The 20,192-nt window shown below is 34.9% G+C and overlaps 1 protein-coding gene across 1 annotated transcript; it reads left to right on the top strand.

Moving 5' to 3' along the window:
* Positions 1 to 14,928: 14,928 nt before the first annotated feature.
* On the top strand, positions 14,929 to 18,848 carry LOC112750058 (xyloglucan O-acetyltransferase 1). Its single transcript, XM_025798575.2, has 2 exons — positions 14,929 to 15,600; positions 17,603 to 18,848. The coding sequence occupies exons 1-2, from the start codon at positions 15,135 to 15,137 to the stop codon at positions 18,688 to 18,690; spliced, it is 1,554 nt and encodes a 517-aa protein (XP_025654360.1). The 5' UTR covers positions 14,929 to 15,134; the 3' UTR covers positions 18,691 to 18,848.
* The last annotated feature ends 1,344 nt before the right edge of the window (positions 18,849 to 20,192 follow it).

Here is a 20,192-nt window from a genome sequence, read left to right as displayed (position 1 = left end):
GATTTGTTTGTTTTTTCTTTTCAGAGATGGTGAACAGTGGATCTTCCTACCAGAAAGTTCAGGATGCCAAGAGAAGGTCTTGGGCTCGGGCTAACGCTGTGAGGGCCGCTGGCGCTCCTCCTCCTCCTCCTTCTCCTCCTCCTCGTGATCTGGGGACCTCCTCTCGTCCCATTATGGTAACTTCTGCCTCTGCTTCTTCTCTTCCTCCCCCCATCCCCCCAGTCCGACCATCTCCCGAACCTGAGAAAAAGAAGCGTAAGACTTCGGTGTCTGGCTCTTCTCTTTTTGGGAAAACTGATTTTGATGGTCCCAAATTCGTTCGGAATCACATCTTCCCCCATACTCACATTATGCTTCCATTCGAAACAATCTTCAAATTTTAGTTCGGGGGAGTGTTCGGGCTGTCGGGGTATGTACAAAACTTCTTGATATTTTGGACAAGACTCCCCTTAGCTCTTTGGGTTCTACCCAAAAGGTTGAGGAGTTGGAGGGGAGGATTGTCCTCTATCAAGAGGAAGAGAAGAGGCTCCAGGGAGAAGTTACTTGGTTGAAGGAGGAGAGGTCTCGACTTCAGGAAAGGGAGAAGAAGTTGATGGCCTAGTGTGCCATGGTAGAGGGCCTGAAGGAGAAGGCGGAGCAAAATTATGTCATGGTCTTCTCCGAAAATATTGATCTCCAACGGGAGTTGGAAAGAGGTCGGGAGGCTTATTAGGATTTAGAGGACTCCGTGGCGGAGAGCTCGAAGGAGGCCTGGAGGATTTTTAAGGAGCAGGTAGGAGTTATTGCTCTTGACCTGGACCTTTCTTCTCTGAATCCTGATAAGATCTTTATAAACGGAGCTATCGTTTCTCCTCCATGACCTAAGACAGACTCTGAGTTGAAGACCCAGGGAAAAAGGCTTATTGAGTCTCCTCTTCGTGAGGAACAACAAGAGGGGACTCTTCCGACATCTTCAGAACTTCCGACTCCCGTTACTGACGAGGCTGCTCTGACCTCTCCTGTTGCCGATCCAAACTCTCTTCCAATTGGTGACTCTAATCCTTCCTCTTAGATGATTTCAGCTATTTGGGGCCCGGCTTGTGGGCTCCTATTTGAACAATTTATCTCTTTTTTTTTGTTGTGGTTTGCTGTTGACTCTTCTGGCCTTTTGGCCGTTAACAAAAAATTGCATTATTTTAATTCGCCCTTTTTTGGATAAGGACTTGAGATATATTTGGCATGTGCATGCTCTCTGCGATTTTCTTTTTTTGTTTTGTAAAAAACTTTTTTTCTTGGCAGGTTTTGCTTTGTCTAAGTTGCTTGATTTTCAAAGACTTGAGACAGCTCCTGCCTTTGACCTTTGATGGATTTCCCTATCTCTTTTTGTATTCCTTTTGTGTCCAATTTTTATTTTATTGAACTTGTTTCGTAACTTAGGTTATTCTTGCGATGTATTTCTTTTTTCTCGGATCCCCCGACTAGGTGGTCGTTCTAGGGTCTTGGGATTCTGAGTTATCATGATCGTCCGTGTAACCTCTTTACACCGACTTGTACCTCGTCGTTTTATCCTGCCGACCGCGTAGGTCGGTCGCGGGATTTTTACGTTTTTTTTAGCTTAAGTCGGTGCGTTTCATAAGAAAATAATAACAAATAATGGAATTTGTAAAGAGATTTAATGAAAAAGATCTTTATTTATTTTTGGAGGTACTTTTTGCTACTAGGAGAGTTCTTTAGGACTTGTTGCTCCCTAGCCTCCACTTTGATGCCTCGTTAAAACCCCCTTCAGGAAAACCCTTTTGGAAAAAAACCATGAAGTCGGGAAAAAGAGTATACCAGGGAGTGGAGTTCGCTTTTAACTATAGTACCTTTTCATATTACAAGCATGCCACGACCTAGGTAGTTCGGTACCGCTCAGGTCGGTTACCTTGTAGTATCCCTTTCCTAAGACTTCACTTATTTTGTATGGTCCTTTCCAATTGGCAGCTAGCTTTCCTTCCCTCGATTTGTTGACTCCGATGTCATTTCTAATCAAGACCAAGTCTTCTGGGACGAAGCTTCTTCGAATGACTTTCTTGTTATATCTGTTTGTCATCCTTTGCTTCAACGCTGCTTCCCTTATCTGGGCTTGTTTTCGGACTTCAGAGAGTAGCTCGAGCTCTTCCTTGTGTCCCTGTATGTTGCCAACTTCGTCGTAGAAGTTTACCATTGGACTTTGCTCGCTGATTTCAACTGGTATCATGGCTTCTATGCCATAAGCAAGTCGGAAGGGTGTTTCTCCTGTGGCAGACTGAGGTGTAGTCTGATAGGCCCACAGTACTTGAGGGAGTTCTTCAGCCCATGCTCCCTTTGCGTCTTGCAGCCTTTTCTTTAACCCAGCCAGTATAACCTTGTTGGCTGCCTCAGCTTGCCCATTTGCTTGTGAGTATTCCACCGAGGTGAACTGATGTTTAATCTTCATGCTGGCTACTAGATTTTTGAAGGTAGAGTCGGTGAACTGTGTTTCGTTATCAGTGGTGATGGAGTGGGGACTCCATACCTTGTAATGTTATTTTTGTAGAGGAACTTTCGACTACTCTAGGCTGTGATTGTGGCTAATGGTTCTGCTTCGATCCACTTTGTGAAGTAGTCCACTCCCACTATTAGATATTTTACTTGTCCAGGCGCTTGGAGAAAGTGTCCTAATAGGTCCAATCCCCATTTTGTGAAAGGCTATGGAGAAGTTATGCTAATGAGCTCCTCGGGGGGAGCAACGTGAAAGTTTGCATGCATTTGGCATGGTTGACACTTCTTTACGAATTCGGTGGCATCTTTCTGTAAGGTTGGCTTGTAAAACTCGGCTCGTATGACTTTCCTAGCCAAAGATCTTGCACTAAGATGGTTCCCACAGATACCATTATAGACCTCTTCTAAGACTTCTGTTGTCCTTGAGGTCAGGACACACTTTAACAATGGTGTAGATATCCCTCTTTTATAGAGGATATTTTTTATAAAAGTGTAGTTTTGTGCTTCCCTCCAGATTTTCTTGGCCTCTTTTTCCTCTTTGGGTAGGATGTCGAATTTCATGTATTCGATTAGTGGGTTCATCCATCCGAGGTCCAGTCCAGATACTTCAAGGACGTCCTGTCTACCATCTATCTTTGCAACTGAGGGTTATTTGAGAGTTTCTTGTATCAAGCTTCTATTATTCCCTCCTAGCTTGATACTTGCTAACTTGGAAAGGGCGTCTGCTCTGCTGTTAAGATCCCGAGTTATGTGTTTTACCTCGGTTTCTGAGAACCGCCCAAGATGTTCCAAGGTTTTGTCCAAGTACCTTTTCATATTGAGATCTTTAGCCTGGTACTCTCCATTGATCTGGGAGGTCACCACCTGGGAGTCGCTGAACATGACTACTTTGGTCGGCCGACTTCCTCTACCAGTTTTAGCCCTACAATCAAGGCTTCATATTCTGCCTGATTGTTAGAAGCAGGGAACTCGAATTTGAGGGAGACTTCTATTTGAGTTCCCTTTTGGTTGACCAATATTATGCCTGCACCGCTTCCAACTTTGTTAGAGGATCCATCCACGTATAGCTCCCATGCCGTGGTGGTTTCCTCTTGGTCTCTCGCATATTCTGCTACAAAGTCGATGAGACATTGAGCTTTTATTGCCGTCTGGATTTCATACCTGAGGTCGAACTCGGATAGCTCTGTAGTCCATTGAACCATTCTGCCTGCAATGTCTCTTTTTTGAAGTATTTGCTTCATGGACTGGTTCGTTCAGACTTTTATTGTGTGAGTTTGAAAATAAGGTCGTAGCCTTCGAGAGACTACTATTAAGGCATACGCAAACTTCTCATGTTTTTGGTACTTTAATTTGAGGCCTTGTAGAACCTTACTGGTGAAGTACACAGGATACTGCCCGACCTTATCTTCCTGTATTAGAGCTGATGCTACAACTTTGTCGGCTACCGACAAGTACAGGACGAGTTCCTCCCCAACTTGTGGTCGGGTAAGAATCGGAGGTTGGCTTGGAAACCTTTTGAACTTCTGGAATGTTTCTTCGCATTTAGGAGTCCATTCAAACTGGCATCCTTTTCTAAGTAGGAAAAAAAGTGGTAGGGATCTTAATGCTGATCCTGCCAAGAACCTAGAGAGAGCTGCAAGTCGGCCATTTAGTTGCTGGACCTCCCTTAAGCAAGTCGGGCTTTTCATTTCTAGGACTGCTCTACAATTGTTGAGGTTCGCTTCAATCCCCCTTTATGTTAGCATGAATCCCAAAAATTTTCCAACCTCCACCGCGAAGGTGCACTTTGCGGGATTCGATCTCATCCCGTGCTTCCTAATGGTGCTGAAAACTTGCGAGAGGTTGGTCAGGAGGTCGGCCTCATCCTTGGTTTTTACTAACATGTCATCCACGTATACTTCCATTAGATTCCCAAGGTGAGGTGCGAACACCTTATTCATCAGCCTTTGATATGTGGCTCCTGCATTTTTTAGCCCAAAAGGCATAACCACATAGCAATAATTTGCTTTAGGCATGATGAAAGATGTTTTTTCTTGATCCGACTTGTACATCGAAATTTGGTTATATCCCGAGTATGCATCCATGAACGACAAGTATTGATACCCCGAGCTGGAGTCTACTAAGGTATCAATATTTGGAAGTAGATATGGGTCTTTTGGACACGCTTTGTTCAAGTCAGTGTAATCGACGCACATCCTCCACTTGCCGTTCTGTTTCTTGACTAGCACTACATTTGTCAGCCAAGCCGGATATTTGACCTCTTTGATGAAGCTGACCTCTAGGAGGGCTTGTACTTGCTCTTCCACCACTTGGGCCCATTCAAGTCCGAGCTTCCATCTTCTTTGCTGAACAGGTCGCGATCCGGGGTACACTGACAGTTTATGTGACATGAGCTCGGGATCTATCCCTGGCATATCAGAGGCTTTCCAGGCGAAGAGGTCGGAATTTTCTTGTAGGAGCTTTATAAGGCTCTGCTTCAACCCTTCTCTCAGGCTGGCTCCTATGTTAGTATTCTTTCCTTCCTTCTTCCCTATCTGTACCTCTTCGGTCCTTTTCCCGGGCTGTGGTCGTAATTCTTCTTTAGCTCGAACTCCTCCGAGCTCAATGGTGTGAACCTTCTTGCCTTTTCCTCTCAGGTTTAGGCTTTCATTGTAGTACTTTCTTGCCAACTTTTGATCTCCCCTGATGGTTGTAATTTCCTCTGGTGTTGGGAACTTCATGCAAAGGTGGGGGGTAGATACCACCGCTGCAAGCCAATTTAGGGTTGTTCTGCCTATTAAAGCATTGTAGGCTGAACCCACATCGACGACTATGAAGTCGATACTTAGAGTTTTGGATTTCATCCCCTTTCCAAAAGTTGTGTGTAGAGGTATCAATCCTAGTGGCTTTATCGGTGTGTCTTCCAACCCGTATAAGGTATCAGGGTAAGCTCTTAGCTCTTTTTCGTCCAATCCTAGCTTATCAGATGCTGGTTTGAACAGGATGTCGGCCGAGCTCCCCTGATCCACCAGGGTTCTGTGTAGATGGGCGTTGGCAAGGATCATAGTGATCACTATCGGATCATCATGTCCGGGAACTATGCTTTGCCCATCTTCCTTAGTAAAAGAGATTGTTGGAAGGTCGGGAGCTTCGCCCCCGACCTGGTAGATTTCCTTCAAGTGCCTTTTGCAAGATGACTTGGTGAGACCTCCTCCGGAAAACCCTCCTGAGATCATATGTATGTGTCTTTCTGGGGTCTGCGGTGGTAGGTCTCTTCTATCCACCTCATCTCGCTTTCTCTTACCATGATGATCCGACCTTTTTATGAGATATCTATCAAGCCGACCTTCTCTGGCCAGCTTTTCTATCACATTTTTCAAGTCGTAACATTCGTTTTGTTGAGTGACCATATAGCTTATGGTACTCACAGTACTCGCCACGACTTCTCCCTTTTTTGTTTTTGATGGGTCTAGGGGGAGGTAGCCTTTCAGTATGGAAAATTTTCCTGTAGACATCCACTAGGTAAACTCGTAGAGGAGTATAGGAGTGGTATTTTCTAGGCCTTTCAAAGCCAACTTCTTCTTTTTTCTTGGGCTATCTCTCTTTCTCTTTTGATGAGTGAGAGTGCCCAAGCTGCCAAGTTGGTTCTCAAAGCCTGGCGTTTTCCTCCATGTTGATGTACTTCTCCTCTCATTCTTATACATCACTCAAAGAAGTCGGATACTTTTTTGAGATGGACTGGGAGAATGGGCCTTCTCGCAGTCCATTTACTAGGCCCATGATTACTGCCTCTGTGGGCAGGTCTTGAATTTCTAAATACGCTTTATTGAACCTTTCCATGTAGTCTCTCAAAGGTTCTCCGACCTCCTATTTTACTCCCAGAAGACTCTGTGCGTGTTTTACTTTATCCTTCTGTATTGAAAATTGCATAAGGAACTTACACGAGAAGTCATCGAAACTGGTGACCGACCTTGGGGGGAGGCTATCAAACCATTTCATCGCTGCTTTTGTTAAGGTCGTCGGGAAGGTTTTGCAGCGAGTGGCATCAGAAGCGTCGGCTAGGTACATCCGACTTTTAAAATTACTCAAGTGATGCTTTGGGTCAGTAGTCCCGTCATATAGGTCCATATCGGGGCTTTTGAAGTTTCTTGGAACTTTTGCCCTCATTATGTCTTCACAGAACGGTTCTTCCCCTCACAAGGGAGAATCTTCTCGGTCACTGCGAGGGTTCCATCCTTGGAGAGTGGATTCTAATCTTGAGAGCTTTTCTTCAAGCTCTTTTCTTCGCTCGACCTCCCTCCTCAGGCTTCTCTCCGCCTCTCGCTATTGTTTCAACTCCTGCTCCAGCTACTCCAGCCGCCCCTGGTGGCCGTGGAACAATCCCATTAGATCGGTTGCATGGGGTTGTCCTTCTTTTCCTGATTCGTGTCCCTCAGAGGAGTTTTCTTTTGGGTCCTTTACCCCTGAGGTGCCTTCTCTGTGCTGGTTAGTCACCCCTTGGTGAGTGACTATAGCTCTGTCGTTGTTACCAGCGTCCTGATTTTCTTGCTCAGAATCAGATGCTGTGTTTCCATCCTCGTTCAAATCATCCGCCATCATTGGTCGAACTCCAGGTCCCCGGCAACGATGCCAATGTTACGTGGGTAACCTGAAGCTAGTGGATTGGGCTTGTCAGATTGGCCCAAGCGTTAAGAGGAGGTGGTCTCCGACTTGGTTTACGTCCGGGAGCTGCCGTCCGACTTGTGTGTATGAAAGAATGGGGGGTGGTACCTGCAAAGACACTCCGATGCTTAAGTCAGCAAGGGGGTAAGCAGGTTTAGAAAGTATTGGAACTTAGAGATACCTGAGAGATGTCAGTGTATTTATAGTGGTGAACCAATAACCACTGTTGGAGTAGTTCCACCTTTTAAGATGGATAACCGTCCCTTTATCTTCGGGTAGTTGGGATATGGCTCCTAGAAGTGGGTTGAGAGATTTTAGGGGCAGTTACTTATTTGAATAAGTGTTATTTGACAGCTATCCTTCAAGCCCGACTTCTTAGGGAAGGAGTCTGTGTTGGATCCGACCTCTTTCGAGGAGGTCGGTGGGAAGCGAAGGCCAATCTTTGGATCGGGCCTTTTAGTGTGTTTTGGCCCGAACCATAGTGTTGGGCCATGGTATGAACAAATATCATCCATGAATATTACTCCATACATACAATCATCATTTATCATCTATCATCATCATATTAGCTCTCCACCATAATCATATTTCAACATCAATAATCAACATCATAATTCATCGAAATCACCAAAATCATCAAAATCATCATCACATACCATCAATTCAACAATTATCAACAACCAATTCAATTATATCCTAAGGTCTACTAGTCTAAGGTTCACAAAACATTACACATTATATAGAGGAAACTGAAACCATACCTTGGCCGATTCCCAATATGCACCAAATTACCAAATTTGATTCCAACAAGTTTTCAATAAAAAATAATCCACCAATCTCAATTCCAATGCTCCAAATCAACTCCAATAATTACAATTTCAAGCTATACATATCATTATTACCATAATTAATATCTAAAGTTCACCAAATTCACAAATCCACAAGGGTAAAGATGAACCTTACCTTTTTCAATGGTGTTTGAGGTACAAACCAACAATAACCCACTATTTCATGGCACCTAAACAACCAAAATCACAAAAATTATTCAAAACCTAAACCTAAATTTTTGAAATTCTTAGGGTTAAAGAATGGAGTGTGAAATTTAAAATCTTATCAGCAAATCCTAATTAGAACTGACGGACTCAGCGAGAGCTTCGCGTAACCACAAACGGGACGTGAATTGAAGCATCATAGCTCGAGTTGTGATCGATTTAAGATGGATGTGAATAGTAAATTCCCTTTCTTCTCTCAACTCACTTCAGCAACTAGGTTAGTGTTTTTGTGATGTTATGAGCTGATTTGGCTCACTGAAGTTGTTTATATATGTTGAGTTTAGACCCAACTTGGACTCAGTTCGACCCGTTGGTATTTTTTGCCATCCATAAAACAAATCAATATGAGTAAATTAAACATCAAACTTCATGAAAAAAACTCCAAAACATCAAAAGAATACAAAATATCTAACACACCTTCATTCAAACTTGAAAAATTAATGACACGAGAAACATAAAAATTGAAACAGCACTGCAGAGAGGAGGTTACTGTGTTGGTGGCATCCGTCGGGAGGAGCAAGGGGTAGGCCGTCAGGCAGCATAGGGTGACGAGTGTGCCTATGATGAAGGAGCGGCACGATGATGCGGCGGCAGTGGGGGCGGCGGGCTTCAACGACGACGGGGCTGCGCGAACGATGGCTGGTGCCACGATGGCGTGATGGAGGGCGACATGAGAGAGGACGCACCCACTGAGGTGCGATTAAGGAGGGTAACGATATGAGGGCGAGAGAGCGGTGCGAAAGAGGACGGCGACATGAGGGAGGAAGAGGCGACGCCGGCGCTGAGAGAAAAGAAGAAGAAGCACGATGCTGAGAGAGACTAGAATTAGGTAAGTGTTGAAAAAGCTGAAAAAAAATCTGATTATATTTCATTAATTAAAAATCTAATTTTTAAAATTTAAATTACCTTCTTTTTTAACCTATTATTTACGGTGTTCAGAAAAAACGTTATTCTCTTATATTTTCTTATTGTAAATATAGAATATACTAAACGTTACTAGTATATAAATAAATAAGTATCTTTTAATTTGCAATAATTTAAATAACAAACATAATTTTTTATTTTTAAATAATAAATATAAAATATATAAATATAAAAATATAAATCTTTTTTTATTTATTAAAATCAATTATTATACAATAAAATTTTTATAATATTAAAAAATTATGTTAAAATAATATTCTAAACTACAACATAAAATAATTAAATTTATTTTATATTATTTAATAAATAATTAGTTTTTATATTAAAATTTTATTAACTAATTATTTTATTAAAAATATTATTATATAATATAAATTCTTATTAAAATATTTATCAAAATATAATTTATTTAAAATATTATATATAATACATGAAAAAACCGACCTTTTTAAGAAAAATTATTTTGAATAAAAAAATAAGAAATACATGTATTTTTTATGAAAAAAGAAAAAAAAAATAAAAAAATATTTTTAGAAGTCGTGTTTAATTTGTTGCGGCGTTGCGTCTTATGGTTTTTTTTATATTTTTTATTTTTCAATATGCTTTTTTTTATAAAAGATATGCGTATTCTTTATTTGTTTCTATTTTTTTATTCGAAACCTTCTTTTTTTAAATTTAAAAAAATAAAAAGATCAACATTTTAATAAATTATATTTTTTATAAATATTTTAATAAAAATTTATATTATATAATAATATTTTTAACAAAGTATTTAGTTAATAAAATTTTAATATCACAATCTAATTATTTGTCAAATAATATAAAATAAAATTTAATTATTTTATATTTTTATGTTATAATTTAAAATATTATTTTAATATAATTTTTTAATATTATAAAAATTTTATTACATGATTGATCTTAATAAATAAAAATTTATTTTTTATATTTATATATTTTATATTTATTATTTAAAAATAAAAAATTATATTTGTCATTTAAAATATTATATATTAAAAGATATTTATTTATTTATATACTAGTGACGTCTAGTGTATTATATATTTAATACAGTATATTAATACTTTTTTGTAGTAGCTTCTCATTTTTATGTAATGAAATCTAATTTATAAAAATATGACAATTTAATACGTAAAAAATTGTTGTATTTATTTTAGATATGTCCAATATTTTTTTTTATTCTTCGTTTGTTTCATCTCATTTTTTTTTTTTTTGACATTACCTCACATATACACAAGGACCAAATCATGGTAAGGGTTTTTTTTTTTTTGGTTAGAGAGATTGAACAATCTTCGATTTTAGATATCACAAACTCATTTACACTACACGCACATACACATCTAAGAGTTCTATTTATTCATTACTTAATTTGATTCTGAATATAATATATTAAGAGACATCAATCTCTGCTGCAACTGAATTGCCATTGGATTAAGGCCTCAACCTCTTGTTATGTCTAACTTATTTTTGTTTTGTTCTTTGTTTTTTCTGCTAAATGGATTTAACAAATGGGCAAGACCGATTTTATGACGTTTTCCAAAGCTAAAACGAAAATTACAATTAAGGCTTAGTTGAAATGGCATAATTTTCTGTCTCTTAATATATTGCATCTGAGTTTAAAATTTAGCACAAATCAAGTAGTAAAACAATTTAGTATTAGATATGTGAATGTGTAATAAAAATATATTCGTGATGTAATGCCTAAAATTACAAATTGTCCAATATATTTGATAAAAAAAACGAAAACCCATTTGGCCTAACTCATTATTGAAAACAACCCTCACTCATTCACACGAGGACTTGAGGACAAGTGTTAGAAGAGTATTGCAAACCCTGGGCTCAAAGAAAGAAAGAAGAAGAGAGAATAGAAAATGATAAATAAGATAAAATAGAATGTCTAAAAAAAAAACAAATAACAGATACATAGTTACAAACGATGCATGTGATGAAATGTGAGAAGGTGATTGGGAATGTAGAATGAGAGGAAGAAATTATACATACCCTTATCACACACTTGTATCTTCTGTGGCTACTGTACAAACGAAGAGAGTGATTTTTATTTTGTCGTCATTGTGTGCAACAAATAATTTAATGGTTGATGATGAGTGGGGCGTGGGGGGATGCGATTGGATTAAAGACAGCTAGGGGAATAACATTGGGTAAAAGAAACTTGGTTTCAACTATAACTTAACCCTAAAAAATGAAAACACTTTCATATATATATATATATATATATATATATATATATATATATATATATATATGTTTTTTTTCTAGTGAAGAAAAATTGAAATCATTCAAATAATTTATCTACTTAAGACAATGGAAATTAGTTCAGTGAAATAAAATGAATCTAAATATAAATTTCATAAATTATTTTTTTTTTAAAATATATACATATTTCATACGTAAATATATTATTTATTATATCCGATTTAATCTGATTAAATCTTTAAATTTTTAATTTCTCAATTTAGTTTTCAAAATTATGATTAATAAATAAAATATTTCATCCAGCAACCACTAGATTATTGGCTCAACAAATAAGTCATACATTGAACAAGTTGATCCGATTATAATAAATATTATTTATATAAAATTTTGTTTTTTTATTATCATAATAGGTATTTTTTTAGTTTTATTTTTGTATCAGATTAACACTTATTTTTAGATTTTAATAACTCATTAATTAATTTATATTTATTATACTCTTCAAGTATTTATTAAAAAGAGAGTAAAGTTCATGACCATAGAAATAAAAAATATATTGAAACTAATAATTATTTTAAAATTTGTAGATATAATTTAATTTCATTTATTAATATATTTAATAAAAAATATATGTACAACAAATAACTTAGCTTAATGATAATTTGGTTCGATCCATTTAAATTAAATCGAATTTAACCAACTTTTATCAGATTTGACTGATTTTCATTGAATTTGATAAAATTAATTGTTTAATCAATTTAAATAATAATCTAATTTTAATTAAAAACTAGATAATTGGGTTTACAGTTCAACCGACCCCACCAAACCAAGTTATAACTTATAACTATGAAAATTTTTTATTATATATGCTTTTGAAATATGGCTGGCAAAACATTTTTTATACTATCTGCGCGTATCCAATTCGAATCAATTTATTCGGGTAGAATCAATTTATTCGGATAAGATAGCCTATTCAACTCGCTGCAGATAGGTAGAGAGCGATGCTTTTGGCAATTTAATTAGGGCAGGCAAAATATACCTTATCCGCAGATATTCAATCTGGACCAATCTATTCAGATAGGGTAGCCTACTCAACCTACTGCGGGTAGGATAGAGAGCAGTGCTTTTAGCGATATGATTAGGACTGGCATAGGGTTGGCAAAACATACCCTACTGCGGGTACCTAATCCGGACTAATCCATTCGAGTAGGATAGCCTATCCGACCCACTACAGATAAGGTAGAGAGCAGTGCGAGAGTTTAGGATATATCATATCCTATCCGCATCCCTAATATTATATTTATGTAAAAATTATATTTGTAGTAAAGAAAATAGATGTTGGAACTCACAACCTCCCTCTTATAAAAACTTGTAATAAAAGTAAGCTATTTAACTTATTAACTTAGTATATATTTTTTTTATAAAGTTAGTCTAAAATAAAAATAAAATTTAAAAATAAAATTCATATTGAGATATCACATATTACACCAAGTGAATTCAGAAATTCTAACGTCGTTTTTTAAATTAGGTTCACTCAATTTTTTTATTAATATGTATGAAATTTAAAATGATTGAATTTTATATTTGCTTGAAAATTTTTAATTTTCTGTGAGTAGAGTAGGATAGAGTAGGATTTAAAACCTTAGGGTGTTAGTAGGGTTAGGATTGAGAGATTCTTAATCCGCAAATAGGACAGGGTAGAATTTAAAAAAAAAAATCAACTTGAAGATAAAATTAAGATAAAACTTAAACTTTATCCTATCTTATCCTATCTATTGTCAACCCTAAATTTGATTGTATATTTAACATTAATCATGTAAGAGTATTAATCCTCTCGTTAAATCTTTTAGGTAACGTTTGGTGAAGAAATAGAGACGAAGAGACATAGACTAAGAGACAGAGATTGAAATAAATTTTCGCATTCTATTTGGTGCAAAGTGAGAGACAAAAATTGAAACAAGAATGAAATTCTAGTTTAATTTGCACAAAGGGTAAAATTAGAATTAATTAATTAAAATAGAGGTATTTTAGGTATAAAATGTTATTAAAGTTTCAGTCTCCATCTCTAAAAATTTTAGTCCTCTGTGTCCCTACTTTTTGGAGGTACTAAAATATTGAAATTTTAGAGACAAAAACAAAAATTTTAGTATCAATCTCTGAACCAACAAACATAATACTAAATCTCAGTCTTTCAATCTCTGTCTCGTTACCTCAAAACAAACTCTACTTTAATTACTAATAGGCTTCGATTCAATGATTCTTCCCCTAAATAAAGTCTCGTATTAATTTGAGTTTGTGTAGGAAAAGAATTAACACCGTATGTAACGGGTCAATATATATCCGGTCGAACTATAAAAAATATTATGAAAAATATTAGAGAATTATTAAAATTTATTATTTTTTATTATTATTTAGTCATTAATTAGTAATTTAACCACATATTTTATTTCATATTCGTAAATATTAATGATTAAGTGATTGTCAACAATAATAAATTTTAATGGTCTTTTAGTATTTTTTTAATATTAGAACTATCTTCTACGAGATGCTAAAATAATACTACTTTTTTCTCTATTTTATAAAGAAAAAGTTTAGAGGGTTAGTAACTTTATTAAATTTTGACCAGGATGTGTAATCAGCAAAAAAAAAAAGTGAGTAATTCTACACCATTAAAAACATTATTGATGGTTACTTGATAGTTACAAATCAGAAAAGTTACTGGTCCTAACACTTCTCTTTTATAAATATACATTCTCCTCCCTTCTAACTTTTAAAAAGTATCTTCTTTAATCCATTTTAAACTTTGTGTTAATTAATGTTAACTTTATTCATTTTTTAAGAAAAAATAAATTATTTTTTAAAAAAATATCTATTAGCAAAAATTTTATTTTAAAATGGATTAAAGATGAGGTTTTTTAAAAGTTAGAAGAAAAGAAAATATACATTTATAAAATAGAGAAGAGAAAAGTGTCGTTTTAGCATCTCACAAAGGAGGGGAGTAGAATTTTCTCTTAATATTATTACTTCAAAATTAATAAATGTTTCTTTCTTTCATATTTAACTTTTATTATAAATTATATTACAGTTATCTAAAATTATTCTTTTGTATGAAAATAACATCAAATTTTACAGTATGGGAAGTTGTATTTTTGTAATATATGCTTAATACGACACCATGCACTTTAATGAGTTGAGGAGATACATGCACGTTTACTTTGAGGGTATGTAATGTGTAGGCAAGTGAAAAACAGTTTTTTTGGGCTCGTAAAAAATAATAAATAAATAAATTCTTCGGGCAATATATAATAAAAACAGCAAAATATAAAAAACATATTTAAAAGACAATAAAAATCAAGCTAAAAGAATCTAAATTTTTTTATTTTGTACTTTTTAATTATTACTAAAATAAAGGAATAATTTTAAATGTAATAAATATATAATTCTAAATATTATTTATATAAAATTATAAATATTAAATTAAATAAGATAATTTTAGATTATTATTATTATTATTATTATTATTATTATTATTATTATTATTATTATTATTATTATTATTATTATCACTCAAAATATAATCAATATATGATAGAAACCCATGGTTGTAGTTTTGACCAAAAGACAAGAAACAATAGAGAGCGAGATGATGGAGATTCCTATACCATGTGTTTGCAAATAAGTTTAAGGCTGAGATGGATAACCCAGCAATGAATTTGTGTCTTTCTCTCTTCTTAACTGCCGACATATATCTCTTGAATCTTCTTATTAGCTGAAAGAAACTAGGAGTGAGTAGTAGTGAAGAAAATGAGAAGCATAAACCCTTCTTTGAATTATCATTATTCATCGATGTTCCTCACAAAGAGAGTTATTCCATGCACTCTCTATGTGGTTACATCACCCATGTCTCTTTTTCCGATGGTTTTCCTTTGCTTTTATCTATACTTTACACCATCTCCACAAACTCATCATCCTCTTCACTATTCAATTTCTAGTGCTATTGCCTCCCCTCCCCTTTTACTGCCGCCACCGCCTCCTCCTTCTCCTCCACTATATCCATTGTCTCCTTTTCTTCCTCCTCCTCCTCTTCTATTGCCACCGCCGCCTCTTTCTCCTCCGCTATATCCATTGTCTCCTCCTCTTTCTCATTCTCTTTCTACTTTTTCACCACCTCTTTCTTTTCCTCCTCCGTCAGCACCACCACCGCTACTGCCACCATCTTCTTCTTCTCCTACTCCTCCTCCTCCTCCTCCTCTTATTACCACTATTACAGGTACATGTGCATGCATGCATATTTTTAGGATATAAGGGGCTAGCACTTTTATTAAAATTTCGCTAGCATTTAATCAGTATAAAAAAATGAATAATTTTACACTATTAAAAATACTATTAATAATTAATTAAGGTGGCTACTCCAATGAAGATTTCATAATTGTCATCATGTGAAGATACTTCATTTTGACCATTGGATGATAAGTTGTAGGGCTTGATTTTTATTTAAAGTAAAAATGTTACTTTTATTTAAAATGTTGCTAAACAAATAAGTCACACTTTTTAAACAAAGATCATCATAAGAAGATGTTTTTAACATCTTCATTGGAGTAGCTGCCATTAATTAATAACTACAAATTATAAAATTTGCTGCCCTAACACTGCTCATATATATATATATATATATTGTGCTTCTTAGGAGCAAGATGTTATATATGCCTTATTTGAACAGTTTAATTTTTAACTTTTCTATACATGATAGTGTGATGAAACTTTTTCACTGTATTTATTAAAAATTATTTATTGTTTGCATGGTCAATATAAGATGGTTTTATGGAAGCTTCTTTTAATAATTTATTATCTGTCTTTTTTCTTTTCAGATTATTGATTATCAATTCTATAATTAGGTAAATAAGAACATAAAAAAATAATAGACAAAGACTTAACAGCCTGGTAAGTCGCTAGTTTCTAATAAATTTGAGATGTTAAAATATATTAATGACTGGATAGAACTAACAAAGCAAAAATTAAATCTTATATATTCTACAAGCACATACAAGTTTTTTGAATATCTTATTTTTAAGACTAAATATATTGCCTTAATTTATTGGTATGCTTTCTCTAGCTACTTTTCAACAATTTTTTTTGTATGTTTAGTTATACTTTAATTATATATATATATATATAGGTCGCTTTTAGGTAGAACTAATTATATATATTATGCAAATTTGATTTAGTTAGAAGTTAGAACTGATTTGGAAATAACACGATTTGTATTAACAGTTCCTCTTAAAGTTTTTTTTTTTTGTATGTTTAATTATACTTTAGTTATATATACATAGGTGGCTTTTAGATAGAATTAATTATATATATTATGCAAAATTGATTTAGTTAGAAGTTAGAACTGATTTGGAAATAACACGATTTGTATTAGCAGTTCCTCTAAAAGTAATTTCGACAAGAAGCTTTTAAAATAAAAATAAAAAGTTTTTCTTAATCAATTCTAAAATCCATACTTGATTCTAGGGAGAACAACCAAACTTTACCTTACTGTTGGGCAATAAAACCAGAATGATTCTTAATAACTTCTAAAAAATAAAAATATTAATAATTTGGGTATTTATGCTAAGATTTTGAAAATCAAATCAGTTATTAAATTGTTTATTGTTCATCGATTTAGCAGTTCAACTGATTTAAAATTTTAACTATAATTTAACCGGAATAATCGAATTATAATGAAATAATATATAAAATTATAAACAAATACACAAAACAAAAATAAATATATGCTAATATAAATTTTAAAAATATATAAATTAAAAGTGTAAAATTAACTAAAATTTTATATTCTCATATAAATATAATATAAGAGTTAAATAAAAAAGAATACATATATTTTATGTTATAGAATAATAAAAAATAATCAAATAAAAAAATTATTAATTTTATTATATTTTAATTTGCAAATTTTTTATTTAAAAATAATAACATTTGATATTTTTTAATTTTTAATATATTTAATTTAAATTAAATGTATTATTTTTTCGTATCATTAAATATATTATGGTATAATATTAAAAATAAAAATAATGTATTATATATAAAAAAGTAATTTTTGTCATAAATTTGAACAGTCCATTAAAATTTAGCTAGTTTTCGAACGACTGTTCATAATCAATTGGCTTATCAATCGAACGGCATAGTCAAACGATTTTCAGTTTGGCCGGCCGGTTCGGGTCTATCTATAATTGAGTGACTAATTATTAATTGTTCCTTTGTTGTAGAAATGGCAACTGCTTATAAGATCCGATCATGTGACTACACGAATGGAAAATGGGTCCCTTATAGAAAAGGTCCTATGTATAATAGCACCTCATGTCCTTTGATCAAAGAGAACCGAAATTGCAAAGCCAATGGAAGGCCTGACTCAGAATATCTCTATTGGAGATGGAAACCAAATAAATGCAGTCTTCCAAAGTTTGGACCAAACACTTTTCTCCAACATGTTTCCAACAAGCACATAGCTTTTATTGGAGACTCAGTTTCTAGGAACCAATTTGACTCTCTTATTTGCATGCTATCCACTGCCTCAATTCCTAACCCTATTGCTTTCAACAAATGGCACTTTCCTTCCCATAATGTACATTTTTCCTTCTATTGGTCCCCATTTCTTGTGGAAGGTGTGCAAAGAGTGATAACTGAGCCCAATTACCATAACAAAATGCATTTGGACCGTGTTAATGAGAAGTGGGCGGAGCATTTAGATAAAATGGATTTGATTGTTCTTTCATTAGGTCATTGGTTTGATATTCCTTCAATTTACTATGAGGGTGGTTCAATTGTGGGTTGTCTAAATTTTCAACATCCTAATTGCACAACAAAAATGGACATGTATGGCCCAATAAGAAAGGCTTTGAGGCTCGCTATTAATACCATAATAGAGAGAAAAGCATCAAAGGGGGATAAAGTGGATGTAATTGTGAGAACATATTCTCCTTCTCATTTTGAGGAAGGTGGTTGGGATAAAGGAGGTACTTGTGCAAGAAGGAGGCCTTACATGAAGCTTGGAAGGAAGAAGTTTAGAGGAATGAATGCTGCCATTAGAAAGATTGATATGCAAGAAGTGGAAATTGCCAAGGAAAAAGGCAAAGAATTTGGAGGGTTTAGGATAGAGGCAATGGATGTGACCAAGTTATCATTGTTGAGAGCAGATGGCCATCCAGGAGCTTATATGGTCCCTTTTCCATTTGCTAATGGGGTTCCCAAACGTGTTCAAAATGATTGTGTTCATTGGTGTTTGCCTGGTCCTATTGATACATGGAATGAGATTCTTCTAGAGATGATAAAGAATTGGGGTAAAGCCAGGGACTGATGAAGAACAATCAGATATTCTTCTATTCAAGAAGAAAAAAAATGTAAATACATTTGTCACAATTTATTCTTTCCGCCATTATTGGGTTGTGAATAATGTTGCATTAGAAGGATGCAACAATTTCAATCAAATGATTAAGTGTTGATTATGTTTCATTATATTGACTGTGTTTGATATTGCAGTTGCTTTAAGGTCAATACGTGTACAATGGTTGTATTTTTATTTGAGCTTTTTCTTAGAAAGATTTTGGGTAAGGATTTATATAAAATTCAGCAAAGCTAACAATAAATAATCCAAAAGTAATACAGCTAATACATTCCATCAAGGGACTATTCATAAATGTAACAGAAATGTTTTAGAATAGAAAAGTGTATAAAAGAATCACGGAAGAATAGAGAGAGAGAAAATTCCATTAAAAAAATTTTAAAGAGAAAAAGATATAATTATTAATTTTTGCTTAATATATTATATTCTTATTATTTTTATTTATAGTAATTTCAACTAACTAATAGAAGTATTCTAATTGGATTTTGGGTCTATTTTTATTCATTATATTATTTTTTTTCTTAACGACAACCTTACCCTCAAAATTGTGAAAAGAAAAAAAAAATCCTAATTACAATTAATAAACTAACAATTGTTCTTAAAATAGTATTTTTTATTTCTATTCTAATGCTTTTTTTTTGTCATGGGCTTAGTTCTACAAAGACTCGACCCATCCAGGAATGTGGACCATCCCAACCCACTCAACTGAAGCAAACCGGACTCTTATTCCTCACTGCTGCCGATTTGGAAGACTAATCTCCATGGATGCCCGACTCTCCCTTCCTTCTTCCCTTATCAGCGACAGCTTCATGCCTAGTCTCCTCCTAGATGGAATCAGCTCCTTACTCACAGACGACCTGCTACGCCAACGCCGCCAGCAACACCGCAACACCTATATCACCGCTGACTTCAATGGTTCTGCAGTCAAAGTCCGAACCTTGTTACGCACTTGGCTCTACTCTGGATATCTTCCTGCAGCCAAACACTCATTTCTGCCCCTGCCATGGCTGCACTCAGAATCGGATGTCGACGCCCATGGCTGACCATCTCCATCAGAAGGCTAACGGCGACGAGGCAACGCCCAGATTCACCAGGTATCTTTCGCTACTCTCTCCCAATTTGGAACGGTAGCTGAGATACCTAGTTCGATATGATCGTGTCTCCCACCATGGATTCTGGCCATCTGAGCTTCTCTGGCTAGGTCGTGTCTCTGCTGCTGGCTGATAGCATTACCTGTTGCTACTTTTAGTTGCCTAAGCTTAATCTTATACAGGCCTCTCCTTAGCTTAGGGTTGGCAATACATACCCTATCCATGAGTATCCAATTCGGCCCAATCCGTTCGGGTAGGATAGGCTACCCGACCCACTGCGGGTAGGGTAGAGATTGGTTCAGGTATGAAGTTAGGTAGGATACGGATTTAGGGTGTATCCTACCATATCCTATCCTACCCGCATCC

This window comes from Arachis hypogaea, chromosome 15 (assembly GCF_003086295.3).
Source record: "Arachis hypogaea cultivar Tifrunner chromosome 15, arahy.Tifrunner.gnm2.J5K5, whole genome shotgun sequence".
NCBI classification, from domain to species: Eukaryota; Viridiplantae; Streptophyta; class Magnoliopsida; order Fabales; family Fabaceae; genus Arachis; species Arachis hypogaea.
The sequence above is the reverse complement of the archived record's forward strand: the minus strand, read 5'-3'. Positions and strand labels throughout refer to the sequence as shown.

Excerpts from the sequence above, each read along its gene's own strand:
- LOC112750058 (XM_025798575.2), top strand. The coding sequence starts at position 15,135 with ATGAGAAGCATAAACCCTTCTTTGAATTATCATTATTCATCGATGTTC. Across the intron at positions 15,601-17,602 it reads TCTTATTACCACTATTACAG|AAATGGCAACTGCTTATAAG; the intron begins GTACATGTGCAT and ends CCTTTGTTGTAG.